Source organism: Phyllostomus discolor, chromosome 4, assembly GCF_004126475.2.
Source record: "Phyllostomus discolor isolate MPI-MPIP mPhyDis1 chromosome 4, mPhyDis1.pri.v3, whole genome shotgun sequence".
Taxonomy (NCBI): Eukaryota; Metazoa; Chordata; class Mammalia; order Chiroptera; family Phyllostomidae; genus Phyllostomus; species Phyllostomus discolor.
The window spans coordinates 66,336,762-66,357,938 of record NC_040906.2 but is presented as its reverse complement, the minus strand read 5'-3'; the positions used below and the strand labels follow the sequence as shown (position 1 = coordinate 66,357,938).

The window sequence follows — 21,177 nt, the reverse complement described above, 5'->3', positions numbered from 1 at the left end:
CTAGCAAATTCTCAGTATACATTTATTAGGCTAGTGTGTTCACATTCCCATTCCCAAGCTAGTCATGATGATAGGAAGTTCAGGGTGAATCTGAGGAAGTGAGGTTTGAGCAGAAACTTGTATGAAGTGAGGGGCAGCTCATGTAAGTTCTAGTGCAGGATACCACCATTTCATACAAGAAAAGGATGACTACAAAGCTATGAAGTGAGAATGACCTTGGCACATCAGAAGAAAAGCAAAAAATAAATAAATAAACAAGAACAACAACAACAAGAAAAGTCAATGTGGCTACAAAGAAGTGAATATGGATAAGTAATTCAGAGAAATAGCCAAGAGCCAGTTCATAAAGGATGTTAAGCAATGGTTAAGATATTTTCAGTTATTCTTAGCATACTAGACAATCATTTGAAGCTTTAGAGCAGGAGATAGACATGATTTTACTTATATTCAAAATATATTGTCCAGAGGGCAGGCAATAATGAATAAGGGATAAATAGAGGAATATAACATGTCAGGGGGGCCAGTTAGGGGACTATTACAATGCCAGTTTAAGCAAGAGACGAGAGAGAGTGGTAGAGAGGATTGTGAGGGAGCTGGGGAGACATTGTGAATACAGAGATAACAAAAATTGCTAATAATTTGAATATGTGTATGTAAGATAAAGAGAATTACTCCTGTGTTTTACCCCAAACAAGTGGGTGGACATTTGTTCTAGTTATTGAAATGGAGAACTTTGGAGATGGAGCAAGTTGGAAAATCAAGAGGACTGTTTTACACTTGTCAAATTTGAGATGCATCTTAGAAATCCCAGTAAAATTCTTGGGTAAACAATTGGGTCAACTACTTTAGAGGGGCTTGGAAGTAAGTGTTTGGAAAACGAGGCTGATGGCATTTTAAACCATGGGTGTGAATAATCTAATTCAGGCTACTTCATAGTCACTCAAAGACATGGGACAAAAAAAAAAAGGCCTCATCATTGTGTAGCTACACTCTCTGAGATACAAGGCCTCATCACTCCCTGTACTGGAGGACAAGAGAGCTGGAGAAGGTCTCATTACTGATCTTCCATCTTTAAGACCAGAATTGACAGGTGTCCCTTACCCACCAGCTCTTTGGCCAGGAGCAGAGGCCTGGAAAATGTAGAGGATGAAATGGAATGTTTGGAGAGCACTACTGTTTATTACACAATATTTTACTTCTAAGCAAGGAAAACATAGATACAGAAGAAAAAAGCCACCCTAACCAAAATATTAAGATAAGCCCAAGGTATTTCCTGCATTTCTAAAGGTAATTTAAATTACCTGGGACTAGGACAAAACCCACTTTGCAGTGTCAAGGCAAGGGGTAGTTTGGAGACAGTAGAGCATGAAGGCTTGTCTTTCCACAGTAATCCCTGTTCTCCACTAGCCACCCTTTGCCAGATCTGATGAGGGCAAAAATAACATTTTCTGTTATATAATGTAAAATAATATTCAAATGAAACTTCTAACTTCATTTCAATCAGAAAACTGCTTAAATAACCCTCCTGGGGAAAAATTCTGTCTCTATTTTGCTTATTAGTTTAGTTTGCATATTAGATTCCACATACAAGTGAAATCGTATGGTATTTGTCTTTCTCTGACTGGCTTATGTCACTTAGCATAATGTTCTCCAGGTGCTAAGTAATTTTAATATACACCTTTGAGTATATTCAATTTGTTTATGTTAGTTTCTTTATGCTTATTTTACTTACTAACTTATCCAAGGATTTCAGGTGTCTTACATCAACTCAAAAAATAAAACAAGAAAAAAGTCAATAAAGAAAAAATCAGATCTATGGCAAGTCTAGGTGGAATAAAAGTTCAAGAAGAAGGGAAATTTAGAACATAAAATAATAGCTGCCACACATTGTTGAGGATCATATTTATATAGTAAAATCCTCATGAAATCTATGGGTGGTGAGTAAATGACACTGTAAGGAACATGGGAGCATTAACAGAGGCATTGGAGTTGTTGAAATTTTTATTAAAGAGAAACAACCATATTATCATATGGTTCAGTTAAGCTTCGATTATAAGATGCTAAATTAAAGCCAATTTATGCTTAGTTGATTAATTATTCAATCTAAGTACAAGTACTTGGTGATAAATATTTGCATTTGAAAAGTTATAGCCAATGGGAAAACTATTTTTATATCAATTTAATATACTAATTGGATCTTAGTAATAAAAATCAATGTAGTAACAGCTGCAAAGGCAATTTAATTTGATGGAATTATAATGATAGAGAAAAAACTGATCACAAAGTAAACAGAGTGAAACAGTGCTAAAACAAAAATAGCACAAACTGATCTGTGTTTCTTTGAAAACTTCCAGGTGTTGTCAAAGTGGATTACGGAGACGTGTCAGTCAGAAAGACACTAAGAGAAAATCTGAAGTGTAAGCCCTTTTCTTGGTACCTTGAGAACATCTATCCGGACTCCCAGATCCCAAGGCGTTATTACTCACTTGGTGAGGTATGAGTTATTTATTTTGGTTAAGTTATAAATATACTTTGGAAACGGGGTCTACGGTCATGCCACCCTGAAGTGCCCAATCTTGTCTGAAAATGGAGCAATCTCTAATAAACTCAATATTTTTTATGTTATGAATGAAATACTTTAAGGGTATTTAAATAGATCTATTTTAATGACTTCTTATATATTACAAGGGCCATAAATATCTTTATCATTGGGATTTGTAAATGTATGAGGATAGTTTAAGTCTGAATAAATAGTATTTTCTTGTTTCCTTACCAATAGCTCTGAGACTCTTTGGTTCTATGAATCTTACATTTTTCTTTTTTTAAGATTTTATTTATTTATTTTTAGAGAGGGAAGGGAGGGAGAAAGAGAGAGAGAGAAGCATCAATGTGTGGTTGCCGGGGGCCATGGCCTGCAACCCAGGCATGTATCCTGACTGGGAATTGAATCTGCGACACTTTGGTTCACAGCCCACGCTCAATCCACTGAGCTATGCCAGCCAGGGCTAACACTTTTCTTTTTTTATTAAACTTATTGGGGTGACATAGTTAATAAGATTATATGGGTTTCAAATGCACCTACCTTACAGTCTTAAAATTTATTGTAAACACAAAAGATCTTTATATGGGTTCTAACTATTAATATTTACTGTATTGAAACTAAAACTTCTAACCTTAAGACCTATTTTTTAACAATTTTCTCTTAATTTTTAAAATATTTTATTTATTTATTTTTAGAGAGAGGAGAAAGGAGGGGGAAAGAGGTAAGGAAAGACCAATGTGTGGTTGCCTCTCTTGTGGCCCCCACTGGGGACCTCACTTGCAACCTAAACATGTGCCCTGACTGGGAACCGAACTAGCAACCCTTTGGTTTACAGCCCGTGCTCAATCCACTGAGCTATACCAGCCAGGGCAAGACCTATTTATTAACTCACTAATTAATGTAATACTTCATTACATGTTAATATAGGTAAAATTTTTGAAAAATAATATATTTTCCAAAGCAAACCAATGGTAAGAAGATTAGCATCATTTATAGTTTTATAAATTGCATTAATGTCTAGCCTAATAGAAGGTAGCTGTGTCCTTCATCTCTGCTTTGGTATTCTGTCTCCTGTAATATCATACATCACGTAGTTTCTGGAAGACTCCTTGTGCATTCATGAAGAGAGTGAAAACTGAAGGTGATATCTTAGTATTATTATTAAAATTAAAAGTTTCGACTTTCTGGATCCACTGAGAAGTATTCTTTTTCAAAATATATATTATCTTTAGAAATACAAGTTGGCTTCATCATAACTATACAAATACCTATTCATAATATATATTCAGTTGCTTAAAATAAGAATTATTCCTTTATGAATTGTATGTTCCTTGTCATTAATTTCCACCTTAATAGGGATTAGGTTTGGGAATTAAAACAAATTTAATATTGATTGTAACTAAAGCATTTTAATAGCAATCAAATAATACATTTGGAAAATAATTATTAATTTTATTCTTCAGTTGAAATTGACATTTCTTTAAGATTTTATTTATTTATTTCTTTTTTAGAGAGGGAAGGGAGGGAGATAGAGAGAGAGACAGAGAGAAACATCAATGTGTGGTTGCTGGGGGTTATGGCCTGCAACCCAGGAATGTACCCTGGCTGGGAATTGAACCTGGGACACTTTGGTTCCCAGCCCACGTTCAATCCACTGAGCTATGCCAGCCAGGGCTTTGAAGTTGACATTTTTGTAGACTATAATATTAGGATATCTGAAAATTTATAGAGTTTGAGCTAATACATTTTTGGTTCATTTGCCCCCCCCCCCCCCCAAAAAAAGAATCTGTAACTTTGTCCACTCTGTAACTTTAATATGGAAACATAATTTACTTACGATTAACTAGAAAATAATTAAAGAAATAAGAAAACTCAAACTGAATGGATCCCTAGCAAATTGTTATGAAAAGGTGTTTTTCTATGCTATATTCTGACAAATTGCCACTATCTGACAAATCACCACCTCCATATTAGCCATATAAGTATCTCTCTGTAAAATCTTTTAATTTGCAGATATTTAACCTTAATCTGAATAATGTAATGCAAAGATTCGTATGCAAAAACACTGAACATACCACTTTCTGGATGTGACTTAGTCACTAAATAGTCTTGTGCCTTGGGATTTTATTTACCTTTTTTGTTTGTTTTTTATGGGGGGATTGTTGTCATCATTGTTTTCAAATAGGTAGTATCCCAGGCTAGCACCAATGTCACAGGGGTTTGTATTCAATATGTAAAATATATGAGAATGCTTTTTAAACTTGAACACTGTTGGCATGCTAGTTTTATAATCTAGTTCTACTGGAGATCCCCAATAAAATATCTAATACTCCTATTTCTTCATTGAAGAGTTTGAACAATCAGGAACCTGCCTGTACCCTTATAAAATGTGGTCTTTTTTTATTCTTGTAGTAGAGTATTTCTCTCATTATAGTAAATGGACCCAGCTGATGAGTAAACATTGATACCTTTTTTTTAAAAGGAGATACAACCAGGGCATATAACAAGACAGATGTGAAAGAGGACATTTGGGAAATTCCCTGGGGTGACCCAGGTGACTCCTGAGAAGGACACAGGCCTCTGAAATGGAACCTACACATTTACTTCCATGTTAAAAATCCAATTTTATGTTTACTGCACTAACTGACTTTCTCAAGAAGTGAAAATACACTACAGTGTGGGAATATTTCTTTGTACAACCTCTGATTTGAATTACCTATCTTCTGTAATGGATCAGGTGGCCATATTTTAATTTATAGAAATAGTTTGAAAAGCTTTTAGAGAGAGACTGTGCCTTTCTGGATTTCTGAAACATATCCAAAAGAGGCAGTATGTTGTACTGAAAAAAATCCCAGGCCTCGGAAACAAGCAAAGAACGCTTAGTATCTGACCTCCTAGTTTACAATTTGAGGGACACTAACACTAGGGATCTCTGGTACCTGTCAGTGGCATGAAGATAATCACACAGGGCCACAGTGATGATCGAAGATACAGGGCATCTAGCACCATGCTGGGCAACAAGTAGTAGCAGCACTGGTATAAGTACTATAATTATTATTGGTACCATTTATTGATTTCTTACTGTGTCAAACATTGTCTTCGATACTTTATTTTAACCATATCATTTAAAAGTCACAACTACATGACAGTTTCATTATGATTCTCCATTTGATATGGATACTGACATATAGAAAATTTATGTGATTGACCTATGAGTCATAGAACTAGCTAACTGTTCAAGTCAGGACTCAGTATGAATTTAGTATGATGCTAAAGCTCATATTTTCTTATAACTATGAAAAGAAAATAGATTATATTATTGTATTTTATTTATTCAAAATGCTTCTTAAAAATGGCTTGAGCTGGAATCTGTATTATATGCCAAGGATGCAAAGTCAAATAAGACCTTTATTTTTAAGCCATTATGCTGGGTGGGAGGATGGCAAGAGAGAATCAAGAAGCTCAATAGAAATAAAATTGTTCTACATGAGGTATATAGGCATGCTATGAACTCCTGTTTCAAAAACCTAACAAATTCAAAAAAATCTATGAGATACAATGTTTTCAACTTTCTGAGATATTAATGTACTGTAGTTTTCCACTTAAAAACCCAGTCTTAAAGAGAAGCAATCTAGCAACTGTTTCCATGGAAACAGAAGGACAAATTCACAGAGCAAGGAACACTACTTCCCAATTCAATTTTGCATAGTCACATATGCATAATTTAAGATGGACATTTTGATAATGAGTTTGGGATGAACTGTTAATGAACAACAGTTATTTACTTAAAGCTCTTTACGAAGGTAATATCTCATGTCCAAGCTACTTATCCAGACAAAAAAATATTTCATTGTAGTATATTCATATGTACCCACTTAATTTCAAACAAAATTGTTAAGATTTAACAATTTACAATTTGCTTAAGTTTCACTATTTATCAAATCCTGTATATTTAATGTGGCAGCCCACTGATGAATATACATTTCCCTGTTAATTTTTAAAATCTTCCTAGCTGTACTAGAAGATAGAGGTAAATGTGGTATTTAGCTTTTCATTATATATTGTCACCAAAATAATCATTAATAGAATTATTGATGTTAGATGGTCATATCTTAATTTCTTATGTTTTCATTTTACTCAGGTAATTGAAATATTACATTTCCCAGCTCATGAATTTCATGCAATTTCCAATTGGAAGTTAAAAGCTGTGCAATTGCTTTGAACTAAAACCTTTAAGTAGCTTAATGAAGCATGTGCCTTTTAGACTCGATAAGTAGATCATAATGGAATAAGGAAGTGAAGCTCTTTGCAGCATTAAATTCTCTTCTTAAGTAGCCCTTTAGCTTATGTAGATTTAGTATGCCAGGCTCTGATCTTGTAAATATAAAGGCTAATTCAAGTTTAAGATTGAAAATGTCATTTTAATGCAGTAATCTCTCACCCCAGAAGACAGGCCAGCATTTTTACAAAAAAAAAAAAAAAAATGCATCGTGAGCTATATGGAACACAGGTACATCAGACGGCAAGAAGAGGATTTCTGGAGCCAAGTGACTTAACTCTTGGGGCTTAAAATTTGTAGTTCATTGTTGGTGTGAAGATGTTTAGACATTATCTGTGCATTGTGTATTACCTACTTGACCTCAGCACTTCTTTTCCCTCTTGTGTCCCTTAACCACAGCAACTAATTAAGAGATTGGCACATATTGGCACCATGTCCTTATATACTGTCAAAGAGCAAGTTTATGTTACTAAAAATGAACATCTATGAAGCTGCTAGGCTGAAGGGATTCAGAGTATAAACAGTTACTGCAAACTCAGAAGCTAAAATGCTTAAAGTTTTTTCCGTCTCTGAGGGTAATCAGGAGATTAATCTATTTATAGATTCACAGTCTTCTTGACCCTTTAATAGGATAACCAGTAAGAAAGCCTCATTTTAGATGACTTACACAAATGGAGCCATTCTCTCTGCTTATGATTATATTTCCAAAACCCTTTGGTACCCAGGTAGCTAATTTCCATGCCAGGGTAACTGAATGTGCATATGGACAGACAGAAGATGCTACTCATCATTAGTTGTTAACTTTAAACAAGTTGGGCTGGTTGACTCACCTGTGAACAAAGCGAGTGGGTTCATTACCTGAAAATATTTTTAATTCACATCACTGATAATTAGGCTAGAATGAATTCTAATTTTATTACTTAAATATGTATTGGCACAAACAACTACAACAAAGTATATGCAAGTTAGGCATATACTGAATTCTCCCAGGACTCAATCATGTTTGTTTTTGTTATTCACCAAAATAAGTGAAATTGTTTAATTTCTTATGTTATTTACTTTTTTGGTGAAATGGTGGTAAGATATCACATATTCAGAATTTTTAAGTCTCATAGTCATTCATCAGGGCATTCTACACCAAAGTAAGCTTGGATTTATTAAGCACAGAGATTCTTCACACATCCCTCTGATTTATTCACAACTTGGCAAAAAGAAAATATACTTAAATACACACTCACTATAACAATTATGATATGGAAACATTAATATTTAACTCAGGAATTGACTACAAATGTGCCTATTTCCTTCTTTACAAAGAAAAACCAAATGAGGTTGACATATAAAATAATGACAATGAGGAACATAATGTGAAATTAAAGGATAAACAAGTATCAGAGTAATTAAAGCAAAAAATAAAATAGTTTAAGTTTAGACTCTTATCTTTAGAATGGATTTCACATATCAGTTTTGAAATGTAAAGGTTGGAGTAGTAGGAGGGAGTAAGTGCCTCTTTTCAGAATTGGAATTCTCATGGTTGCTTGCTATTAAAATCCAGCAGAGGGAGCAAAAGCCGATGAGGTAGAAACATTTAGAAAAGACTTGCTAACATGAAGCATGAATCAAAATAATTTTCCAGATCTCAGAACTACCATTGTGCTATACTTACATTGATACAAGTCATAGACCACATTCAGTAAGAAATTTCTAACAAATTCCTTTAGTGTGATTGGTTGCTTAGATTTTTTTAATGGCATGACCAAGCAACTAGTATTGTCAGGTACTGGTGACAAGATCAGGATCTTTCCTGAAATTTCACTTCTTTGCTTAAATAACATTCTTTGACTGAGGTCCCAGGGTATTTTTAGACAGATTTTGATTTCAAGATCACACAAGATTATCCTAAATCTGATCATCCTCTGCATATTGACAGATGAGATGCACAGCGTGAACTTTCTTGTATGCCAATGACTTATAATTTGCATTAAGATGTTCTTTTTGAGGATTGTCAGTACACACTAGTGACCATTTTTATATTTTAAAGAAGGTGTTGCAAATCCCAAGAGTGTTTGGCTCACTAACTTGAGAACAATCTCATATAAACCAACCTGCCTTTTAGGTGGGTGTGGATTTTTCTTTTTAAATCTGGGTATCATAGGTCTAATGACAGAAACTTTTCAGATATTATGTCTGTATTCCTATGATGTGTTCCTCCCATTTTTTCAAGATGGGTATTGACGGATACCCCTGTTCCCTGATACTCTATGCCCCATCCTGTATATATCTAATGTCATCCTGGCCATTGCCAGAAATTCTTACATGACCTCAGTCCAGCAGTGTGGCATTCAACACAAAGAAAACCTTACATCTGTTCTTCTTAACATGGTCCCCAGATCTGATCCTAGCCAGCTTCCATATGTCTTGTTCTATGTGTCTTCACCATTGTCTGGATTACCTACTGTTACCTCTACTTCTGGTCAACTAGAGCTTGATTCCTCCTCACTCCTTCCAGACCTCCTTTCTGATAAATTCTGCCTGCCTCTCTGGACATCAGGGGTGGGCAATTCCCAAACTCATTATAATAACTTTCAGTTCCTTATTTGGGCAGATTACTTAACTTCACTGTATCTTAATGTTTTCATTTGTAAAATGAGAGTAGTTTGGTTGGTTATAAATATTAAATTAGTTGTTACACAGAAGAGCTTGGAATAGCAAGTGGCTTGTACAATTCATAATTGTTAATTACCATGGCAGTGGTGGTAGTCATCTGCCCTGTTTCCTTCCATAGCTGCCCCAAACCAGAGTTCTGTTTGTTTCTTGTCTCCCAGATCCCATGTCCAGCCAATTTCACCACACTGGACTTGAGTTCCTATATTGTATCCTCTGAACATCTGCTATATCCTAAGAAACAAATAATATTACTTGTCCAGAGACTACCAAACCACTGTAGAAAAGTTAGAACATGTCAAAAATGTAGCAGGCTTCTTTCCTTGCATTCCCTAAAATGAGTCTATCCTGAAATTCTGAAAAAATAGTTGCAGCAGTAGCATCATGCTTGCAAGTCTGTGGATTCCCCCCATAGAAACAGAAGGAGCACTGGGGATAGCAGAACCAAAGCTTGATGGACAATGTTGACAACAAAAGTAGGTGGCAAGGTATACTCACAAATTACAAAATATGAGCTGACAGTTTTACAACCATATTTTACTGCAATCTTTGCAGTAGGAAGCAAAGGGAAGCAATGGAGTGTCTGATGGAAAGACCAGGATGCCACCTAAATTACTAATAAATATTCATGAGAAATTGATTCAGGGCAATTTTATCATAGTTAAGACTAAGAGATGTACTTGCATACAATCTAATTTTGAAGTCAGTGAAAAGTCTCCTTTCTCATGTTTGAGGGTCTGAACATTGTGGCCTGTGAATTCTTAAAACTCACAAGCTGAAGCTTCTTCTCAGGAGAAATCTGAAGGAATAAAGCCCAAATTGAGGAGGTAGGGGCAATGGGGACAAAAGATATGGAAGGTCCAGATAAAAATATAAGATGAACAGAACTAGGAGATCTCAAAAAATAAAGACAATTTTTCAGCTCTTCCAAAAGTAAAAAAGAGGAGATCCAGACTTGTGAAGTTTGAAATGGTCTCCTGTGTAAACATTTCCTGTCAAGGACAGCTCAAAACATTCCCCCTTAAACATCCCCACTGGGTAGTAAAGGAATCAGCTTTGATATGAAAACCTCCTTAACTTTCCACCAGTGCTCAGTGTCTAAAATGATTCACAAAATAGATAGTCTTTCAGCTAGCAAGTACCCCAGTGTGTTTTCCTGAAACAAGGAGTTTCAACACTAATTGTGCATTCATCTGAGGGGCTTTAAACTGTATTCTTGCCATACTTCAGATCATGTGGATAAGAATCTATGAGGGTGAAGCCAGTCTGAATATTTCAAAAGCTTTCCAAGTGAGTATACAGGGCAACCCATATGGGAACTGCTAAAAAAGAAGTTATTTCAAAGGGAAAATCATTGTAAAGTTACCATTTAACATCAAGACACTCTATACCTTCCTCCAACATGGTAGCTGTTAAACTTTGCTGCATATTAAAATTACCTAAGGAAATTAAAAAAAAAAAACCCTGATGGACAGATTATACTTTCCACCAACTAAATGGGAGTGTCTAGGCATGGGAACCAGGCCTTGGAATAGTTTTAAGATGCCAGGTGAGAGAGAGAGAGAGAGAGAGAGAGAGAGAGAGAGAGAGAGAGAGAGAGAGAGGTGAGAAGAGAAAGAATCCCTTGATAAAATCCTCTGTTTTAAAAGACTGGAGATTTGGTGGCATGCAAAAAAATATTGAAAAGGATAAATATAATAAGAATAAAGATAAAGAGGAAACATATAACCTAAAATTTCAAAACAAGGTAGAAGAAATTTTATAATAAAATATAGGACAGAAGACTACAAATCAAATTGAGAAAAAAAACCCTCTGAAATGAGGGCAGGAAAGAATTTAAAAAATAAGAAACAAAACCATTTAGAAATGAAGGCTAAACTTGAAGACCATATGAGTCAATAATTCCAGGATAAAATGCCATAGACATTTTAGAGGGGAGAAGGAAATTTTTTCAAAATAAAAAATAAGACACAACCCTTCAACAGAAAGTGATATATATGAAAGATAAGCAACAAGGTCCCAGATAATAGGATTTTCTAATGAGAAAATCAAAGCAATTAAACAAAATTAACATAATAATTATAACAAAGGAAACTTTCTTAAAAATAAAAGTGAAACTACATGTTGAAAAGAAATACCACAGACCTGAAGAGTAATCCAGAATGAACAATATTAAAATATATTATGGTAACTCTATTGGACTTTAAAGAAAAGGAAAAAGAAAAGTCAGATTGGCATTCAGGCAGATAGACATTTATAAGGATAAGGGTAAGAAAACCAGATTATCATCAGACTTCTCAAAAACAATTATTTATGCTGATGGTAGATAGAATAACATTTTAAAGGTACTCTTACTCAAGGGAACATTGTGAGTCAAGGATTTCAAATCTACCAAATTGGTTTTTAAATGTAAAGACCACAGACATATTTTAGCAATGTATGCAAAAGCTTAGAATATTATTCCCAGTAAATGGAATCATTTACCAATTTGCTTCAGTCAAAACCTTGGAATGCTTCTTGATGTCCTTATTCCCTCTCATAGGTCATATTCAATTTAACAACAGGTCCTACTTGGTTCTCCCTGAAGAACCATGCCAAACTTGACCTCTTTGACCTACTTATTCCAAGTAACCATCACTCCTTACTGGTGTGACTGCAGTAGTCCCTTACTTGTGTCCTTGCTTTTACTCTTGCCTTCATCTAATCCACTCTCCACACAGAAGCCAGAACAAACTGATATGTCACCTTCATGCTCAAAAACCTTTCATTTCTTATATTATTTAGTCTTGGGTACCTCTCTAATCTTCCCCTCCCTAACTGTACCTTGGCTACATCATTCACCTGTTATTTCACTCATTTTCTCAGGTTCAGGGAGCATTCATTTGCTTTCCTCCAGCCTAGAATGCTCTTCCATAGATGGAAATATGATTGCTCTCTGTCTTCAATAAGGTGTCTTTTCAAGTAACGTTTCCTCAAAGTGGCCTTTCCTGGACCCCTGTCTAAAATAGTATCCCTGCTATTACTTTCTCTACACTTCCTGTACTTTACATTTCCTTTTAGGACTCCTTGATCTTCTGACATTACAAGTATGTTTGTGTATTGTACTCCTCCCTTCTAAAATGTATAGTCCATGATGGGAGGGACTGTGTTCACTCTGTTCACTCAGTGAGATATTTATTCCTCTGTTATTGTATATATTGTTCTATACTTTTTATGATGATAAATAATTCTTTTATTGTTTTTCAAGAAGCGTGCCTTTTATGAAAAGTTAGTAAGTCTGATGTAAGGGATTTAAAAATAATTCAACTTATATGTTGCATATTGATCAGATCATTGAAAACATAGGCAAACCAATTTACTACATCTGTCAGTTGCTACCTTTCCCAATCCCATGCAGCTACAGGTTCTGAAAAACCTTCAGCCTTAGTCTATTGGCTCAGTTTCCACCAGCACCTGAACCAACCTAAATCAGATCGAGAGAACCCACCATTATGGGACCTGTACATGATTTTGCTGCTTGAAGTTTATACCCTTTCCCTCTAAGATTCACAGTGTGCTCTCTCTGTTCTAATGGGCTGCTGCTCAGATTTCTTGATGAAAACGTTTGTAATGCTGCTCTGAATCCCAACCCACTGGAACAGGGTTTGACCACTCTGCTCCACTTTTTCCAACCCCAGTCAAGTATGAATTGTTATTCCCACTGTTCTCAGTTGCCAAATAGGGCCTTAAATGAAAATCATATCTTCTTTCCCAATTCTAGGAACTGTTCCGTGACCATGAAGTTCTGCACCATACAAAAAAAGTGAATTGTATTAACCTAATCCATCCCCTGTATTAATTTTTAACTTTTTAAAAATTGCCAATATGAATAAACATGTATCTAAAGCATACATAGCTAAATGGACATATCCAAGTAATGTATGAATGAACATGCATTCACTTATAAAATATGCATGTCCTAATAAGAGTCAGAGATAAAAACTTTTTGGAAGCACAGTGGACAAGAACAGTAAATTCATACTTGCAGTGGAGACTAAGAAAAAAAATGAAAACATTCTATATATTAGAACAATTTTTCTTCTTTTTGCACCCATTTGTACATGATTTAGTAATTAGAGTATTTTAAAACTATGAATGGCTTATGTAATTACATTTGGCTCAAATATGTATCAAATATGTATTAGCTTTATGTTAATTTTGGGACTAATGCAATGTTTGATTATATACCAAAAATCTTTTGTTTGCAGTCAGCAATTTAATCTTGCTTTTCCAAATTTTTTAATGTGAGATCACCATTTATCCTTGTAATGTTTTCTTAGGGTCAACTGCTTTCCATCAAGTTAGGCATTAAGAATGGGAAATGGATGAATATGTTTTAGTTACAGAAATAAACTGTGTAATTAATTTTTATTAATATATAAAGTGAAGCACCTAGTAATGAAACAATCTATAAAAACATAAATTTGAAGATTTAACCAATTTGTGTCTATTCCTTTGCATATGGTACCATAGAAAGTTCAAGAACAGAGTATGGTTATTCAAGTAGAATTTGGAAACTGTCCTAGTTTTAAAAGGATTTTTGGGAAGAATTCCTAATTTGTAACATGGAGAGTTTCCTTCCTTTCCGACATTGTGCTGTGAACAAGTTGTGCCTCTTGATTAGGGGCTAATGACAATGCCAGCGTTGGCTCTTCAAGCTTATTTCAGTAGGACGTCAGAAGCTTACATGGATCTGGAAATGGACACAGAGAAAGAGAAATACGTATTTAAAGCGAAGTGTTCTTAGAGAAATTTCCTTATAAACATGTATAATTTTGTTATCGATATACAATTTGATGATATCAGAAAGATTTTCTGACTTAGGTCTCTGAATTCTGTTTTTGTGTATGTTTCCTTCAGATAAGAAATGTTGAGACTAATCAATGTTTAGACAACATGGGCCGCAAGGAAAATGAAAAAGTGGGCATATTCAACTGTCACGGTATGGGAGGAAATCAGGTAAACTCTCCTTTATTATCAGCTTCACATCTGAGGGCAATATGTTGTTGTGAAAGCCATCAAGTTAGACTCTGGCTTACAAGTCAATAACAATAATAGGCATTCAAATTAAGAACTAATTAGGCTATTTTATTATCCCAAGTTTACTAAGAAAATGCTACAGAATTTAATTTAAAGGACAACATTTTCAATGAACTTACAGGTAGTGAAGAGTGTCAAATATTTTAGACCCATCTCATTTTATCAGGTATGTGCAAATAAGGACAAAAGTATACAAGGTCACCAAGCTCAGGGATTCATAAGTGAAGTGAGCAAAGGAAAAACATGTAAAAACACCATACATACAGATATTCTACCATCTCTACATTGTCAATTTCATGGCAAGATAGAAATTAAAACCATTATTTTTCATCTTCCTGAATACTTATTCATGTCTACAAATATATATACAAGAATGTTAACTGGCATCCTTTTTGTTATAACACAGACAGTGGAAATAGCTAAATATTTACCAAGAGGGGGATATTTAAATAAATTATGGTATATTCATAGCACAGAATACTGCATAGCCACCAAAATGACTGATATGTCTATATGCATTGTCAGCAAAAACTGAAAAGAGGATAAAAAATTCAGAGTATAGCTTATTTTGAATGATCTCATTTATGAAAAATGCATTGACATTTTTCTTTGTAGTACCTGTAATATCTAATTTTATATAGATGATTATGTAATAGATTATATAATAGCTATGTATAGTAACTATGTATATAGTAGCTATGTATAGTGGCTATGTATATAGATTATATAGTAGCTCTATATAATAGCTATGTATAGTAGTCTATCTGGAATATAGAGTACCTCTGACAAGAAGATTGAACTGGAAGAAGGAATTTTAATTTTTATCCCATGTATGTGTACATATATATATATATATATATATATATGCATTACTTTCATAATTAAGCAAAACTAGAGAAAAATGAACTGTTGAGAATAAAAGAACATTTTATAGCATTAATCTGGCTTGGATAACTTATGGTTGGTCACATAATGTTTTTGAGCTTACAAAGTAGATAGATGTTCCTTAATCTTTTTTTCTCTAAAGATTACTACATTTATGAAACAACTGTCAGTTAGCCTGGCATATACTAGACACTCAGTACTTACTGGTAAATTGCCATTAATTATTTTATGTACTTATTTTTTCATTTATGTTCTTAATTATTTCTCTTTATATTTTTATGAGAAAAAAAATGTTCATTTAGTGAAAAATGCCAGAGGCAAGATAAATGCACAATGCTTCTGTGATATTGTTAAGCTTAATAAAATATACTATTTTTCCTGTTCTAAGAAATATATATGAAAATATTAACCCATTGCATAAAACCTTATTATGATTCATACCTTGGTAGAACTCAATATTTCTAGGATGATTAATAGTAGGAACATGTTTAAGTTTTAGGCTTACTTGAAAAAAATAACAGATTTTAGGATTCTATTCTCAGACCCACCTTCCCTGTTTTTTATTGCTATTCTTTCATGTTACCATGGAAGCAGCATCTATTTTTATGGTTATTTAGTTTTGAATTCTTAAAAGTAGCCTCAATCCATAAAAATATTTAAATTTCTCTCTTCTGCTTTTACACAAAAGTCATAACAAATGTTAATATTATTTTTTCATATTTCCACTCAGTTGCATTTCTAGAAGAAGGTTCTTTATCTTTGCTGAGAATTATACATTAACTATTTTTCCTTGCACAGGAGTTTTGGTAGTTTCTTCTTTCTCTCTCTCCTCCTTCCTCCCTCCCTTCCTTCCTTCCTTCCTTCCTTCCTTCCTTCCTTCCTTCCTTCCTTTCTTCCTTCCTCTTTCTTTCTTTCTTCTTTCTTTCTTTCTTTCTTTCTTTCTTTCTTTCTTATTTCTTTCTTTCTTTCTTTCTTTCTTTCTTTCTTTCTTTCTTTCTTTCTTCTTTCTTTCTTTCTTCTTTCTTTTCTTGAGATCAAGAAAAAACTAACTTCTCGGTACTTTCTGGATATATTTTTCTTAAACACTCCTATATCCAGCACATTCTCCCCTTTTTATCTCCAGCACTGGCATAAGGCTTGGACTGTGGTAGGTACCAAATAAAAACTAGTCAAACAAATGAATGAATGCATGGAGGTTTTTGTAGCCAGAATACTGGAAAGACAAGGTAGCAAATGGAGAATTATTATTAAATCCATACTTTTAAATTATATTTCTAACATCAGTGCACTTAAGTATTTTTGTAATTGATATTAATACTTTGTGAATTTCCTAGTCATGAATTTGCTTATGTTTTCATTGGAGATTGAGAGGATTCTTTTTTCTCTTATATACTCATAAAAACACTTTATTAAGTAACACTATTACCTATGGTCATATTGTAGATATTTTTCTGATTTGACATTTTGTCTACAGTGTGTTTCATATACAGACTTTGAAACACTGTGTTTCAGTCATTGTTTGACTTTATACTTTCCATTTTTGATTTAGAAATACAATTCTTTTATTTTTAGAAAACTTTTTATTCTATTTTTTCCATTACCATTCAGTCCCCTTATATTCCACTCCCCCCACCAATCACCACACTGTTGTCCATGCCCATGAGTCCTTTCTTCCTTTTTGCTCAATCCCTCTTACCCCATAACCCCCTCACCCCTGGTCTGTCTTCCTGCTCTCTATCTATGTGTCTGTTTCTATTTTGCTTGTTAGTTCAGTTTGTCCATTCGATTCCACATAAAGGATGTAAAAGACCTGTACTAAGAAAATTATGACACTGAAGAAGGAAATTGAAGAAGATACAAATAAGTGGAAGCACATACCATGTTCATGGATAGGAAGAATTAACATCATAAAAATGCCCATAATACCCAAAGCAATCTATACATTCAACACAATTCCTATTAAGATTACAACAATATACTTCATAAACCTAGAACAAATATTTCAAAAATTTATTTATTTTTTAGCAATTGTAAATAGTATTTTATTTTTCTTCACATTTTTAATTCAAGTTTGTTGTTCAAGTACAGTTGTTTCCATTTTCCCCCACAACTCCTCGCAACCCCACCCACCCCCACTTCCCATATAGAACCACAAAAGGCCCCATATAGCAACAGTGATCCTGAGAAAGAACAAAGTTGGAGGAATCACACTACCTAATATCAAACTATACCATAAGTCCATAGTAATAAAAAAGCATGGTACTGGCATAAAAACAGAAGCATAAATTAATGGAACAGAATAAACAGTCCAGAAATAAACACACATATTTATAGTCAATTAATATTCTACAGAGGAAGCAAGCACACACAATGGGCTAAAGACAGTTTATTCAATAAATGGTCTTGGGAAAATTAGACAGATATGTCCAGAATAATGAGACCAGATCCCCTTCTTACACCACACACAAAAATAAACACAATTCTTTTTTAGTGAGATGCTTTTAAATGACATTTACATAAACTTAAAGGAGCCAATACCAAAACTGGTGAATAAATCTTTAAAAGTCCAGGCATTGTTACTATAACCAGAATGGATTGTGCAACCTCGATGTAACCTGGCAGCCAAAGAGAGGGGACAGGAATGTGCATGCATGAACAATGACAACTTTACCATACTAATTAGTGGGGGTGGGTAGATGCCTTTGAGTGAGCCTGTGTACTTTTTGGCCATTGAATTCAAAACGACTGAGCAAATAGAGCAATGAATATGCATTAAATTTTGCATTAAGCTTGGACATTCCTCCATGGAATATATTCAGATGATTCAGAAGGCTACAGCTATGGGCAACTGGTGACTGGCAGCATCATCAAGACAATACGCCTGCTTATGCATCATGTCTCATGCAGTGTTTTTTGGCAAAACATCAATTCACCCAGGTGACTCAGCCCTGCTACAGCCCAGATTTGGTACCCTATGACTTCTGGCTTTTCCCAAAACTAAAATCACCTTTAAAAGGGAAGAGATTTCAGACTGTCAGTGAGATTCGGGAAAATATTAAATGGTAGCTAATGGTGTTTGGGAGAACTATGTGAGGTCCCAAGGTGCCTACTTTGAAGGGGACTAAGGCATCATTGTCCTATGTACAATGTATTCTGTATATTGTGTCTTCTTCAATAAATGTCTTTATTTTTCATATTACATGGATGGATACTTTCTGGACAGAACTCATATATCATGTCAATTTAAGTCTGACACAAATTTCTATTTAAAATTTACATAAAATATACTTGTGTACAACTTAGATTAATATAGTATTTATAAAATAACCATTGATTTGATATTAAGTATCAGTATATAATTTTTTTAAATGTAATGTGGAGTCTTTCCTCTTGAATTAAAATACATCTTTAATCCAAAAAGGAGGAAAAGAAACCCCCATACATATTGTATTAATTCCTTCCAAAGATAAAATATATGCTCACATTTTAATACATTTATAATGGTTCACTTTCTCCCTGGAGCCACTCATTTGAAGAGAGCTAGAAAGCATACAGAAACATTCCATGTAACTTATTGCAGTAAATGATTCAGAGCCATTTTACAAGGTAGCGTTTAGGGAAGCTTATGCTAACCATTTCTTATAGCCCTGTGTCTGCCAAGATAAAGAAAAGATCATTACGTCTTACCTATATTTTTATACAAATGTCTCCTCCTCCTCTAAAATGTGATTATTTATACGTAAGAAGAAATCTAACCTTATGATAGGTGTATTACAAATTTTTGAGAGTAGATTGATACTTTCCTCATTACATCCCTTCTCCTAGAGAAAGCTTAATTATTTTAGTAATGCATACTAATACATTCCCAGATTGTAATGAATACATTCATTCAACATGTATGTATTCATTTTAAGTTTGCATTTTTGTAAGTACTGTAATTACTTAGAAACCATTTCTACACTAATTTTGTCCCATTTTAGTAATGTGCATAATGGCATAAAAACTCTCCAGGGATTTCACAAAGTAAATTTGCAAGTGAAAGGAAATGCCCTATGAAGAAAGAATGAACATGTGACACTCATTAAATGTTTAAATGAGTTGGATACATGCAAGCTAGAAGAGCAGAGTTATTATAATTTTTACAGAAATAGAAAGTATTCTAAGAGCCTTTCAATCTCATTAATGCTTGGTTAGGAGAACATCTCTGGTCTTTGATTGGCTGATGCTCCTACCAGAAAAATAGAATATACTGAGGATGAAATAGTAATTTGGCTCAAACACTCATTCAACAAAACCTCATTATCCTAGCCTATGATAGACACTGTAGATGACGTTAGTATATGATGTCGGAAGAACAAAATATCGAAAGACATACATTTCACATTGGCTCAGTTTTTCTGGGGATCAGGAGGTCTCTGCTCATCCTCAAGTCCATCAGTCCCAGATTTAGTTTCATTCCAAGTAGTCTCAACAGGGCCTGTTATTATAGGATCAGCCCCATGTCAACAGAGCTTTTGGGATACATGTATAAGTCAGTGAGTCTATTATTTATTTTTCTAGATAATCAATCCCCTCAAATTTACCTTTAAGGAAGCCCCAAAATCATACCACCTGTTGTCTCAAACTAATACACAATGATTTTTGAATGAGAATATGTAGCCTCAAACTCAGTCTGTCTATAATTACATCCTTTATTCAAAGCCTTTTGTCCCTCTAATCTCATCATTTGCCCATTTTTACATTTTTCTCTCTTATCTCTCATTACCCCTGCCCTCCCCAGACTAGACACTAAGCCCTGCGGATTCTTTCTGTGTGTGATTTTTATCTATTTCTTCTTTTATTTGATTAATAATTCTACTTTCTCAGTCTAGGCTTTGATTGCTTCAATAGTTTGATTACTACAGTAGTTTCAGTAGAATTTCCCCATGGCTCCAACCTGTTCCCATCTTCACTCTACTCACAGTCCATAATCAACTGAGGACTCCTTCCAGCATATCGCTCCCAACTAGAAAAAACAAACAAAAACTTTTAAAAGTTCTTGGATTTTACAAGCTAAAATTAACATTATTTATTGGTCCAAGTTCTATATAATCTGACCACTTATTACCTTTGTAATTTTGTCTTCTGTTGCTCACCTACAGAAATTCTCAACTCCATCACTATTGAGTATTGCCTGACCAAGTGTTTAAAAATTTATTATGATCTGTTTGTTCTTTGTGATATCTTTCTTATACCAACCTGATATGCCTTCCTCCACTTTTCTAACTGCATGAATTCTATCTAGTTTACATAGTTCCATAGTTTACATAGTTTATCTAATTCCAATTGAAAACTTAATTCTCTTTGTGTAGTATTATATATATGTGTGTGTGTGTATATATATATATATATATATATTGTTTTTCAATCTTCATTGATAATTCCTTCTTTGGAAATCATAATAATTAAAATTTTTCTCATTTTTTTTACTTTATCTCTCAATTTTTCTCTTATACTTTAGCTCTTATGGTGTCATTTCAATTATGTATGTTTATTCATTATATCTCCAAAAATGTAAACTCTTCTTGGAAGCAATAATTAGTTCTTTTCCTTTTTAATTCTGTATGATAATAACTGCTTACTGTAAAAATGAATGAACAGAAATTTTTCATACAAAAATTTTAGTTACTAAAATACCTGCTGTTATCACAGAAATAGTTTCAACATTTCAACCACATAAAGGAAAAAA

General features: G+C 33.9%; 1 protein-coding gene across 5 annotated transcripts in view; it reads left to right on the top strand.

The window, feature by feature from the left end:
* Positions 1 to 21,177, top strand: part of GALNT13 (polypeptide N-acetylgalactosaminyltransferase 13) — a 494,468-nt gene that overhangs the window by 434,272 nt on the left and 39,019 nt on the right. For all 5 annotated transcript variants that reach the window (XM_036023469.1, XM_028510990.2, XM_036023467.1 and 2 more), the window contains 2 exons: positions 2,355 to 2,494; positions 14,385 to 14,483. In XM_036023469.1, the coding sequence (XP_035879362.1) occupies positions 2,355 to 2,494; positions 14,385 to 14,483 (239 nt within the window). The remainder of the gene's footprint in view (positions 1 to 2,354; positions 2,495 to 14,384; positions 14,484 to 21,177) is intronic.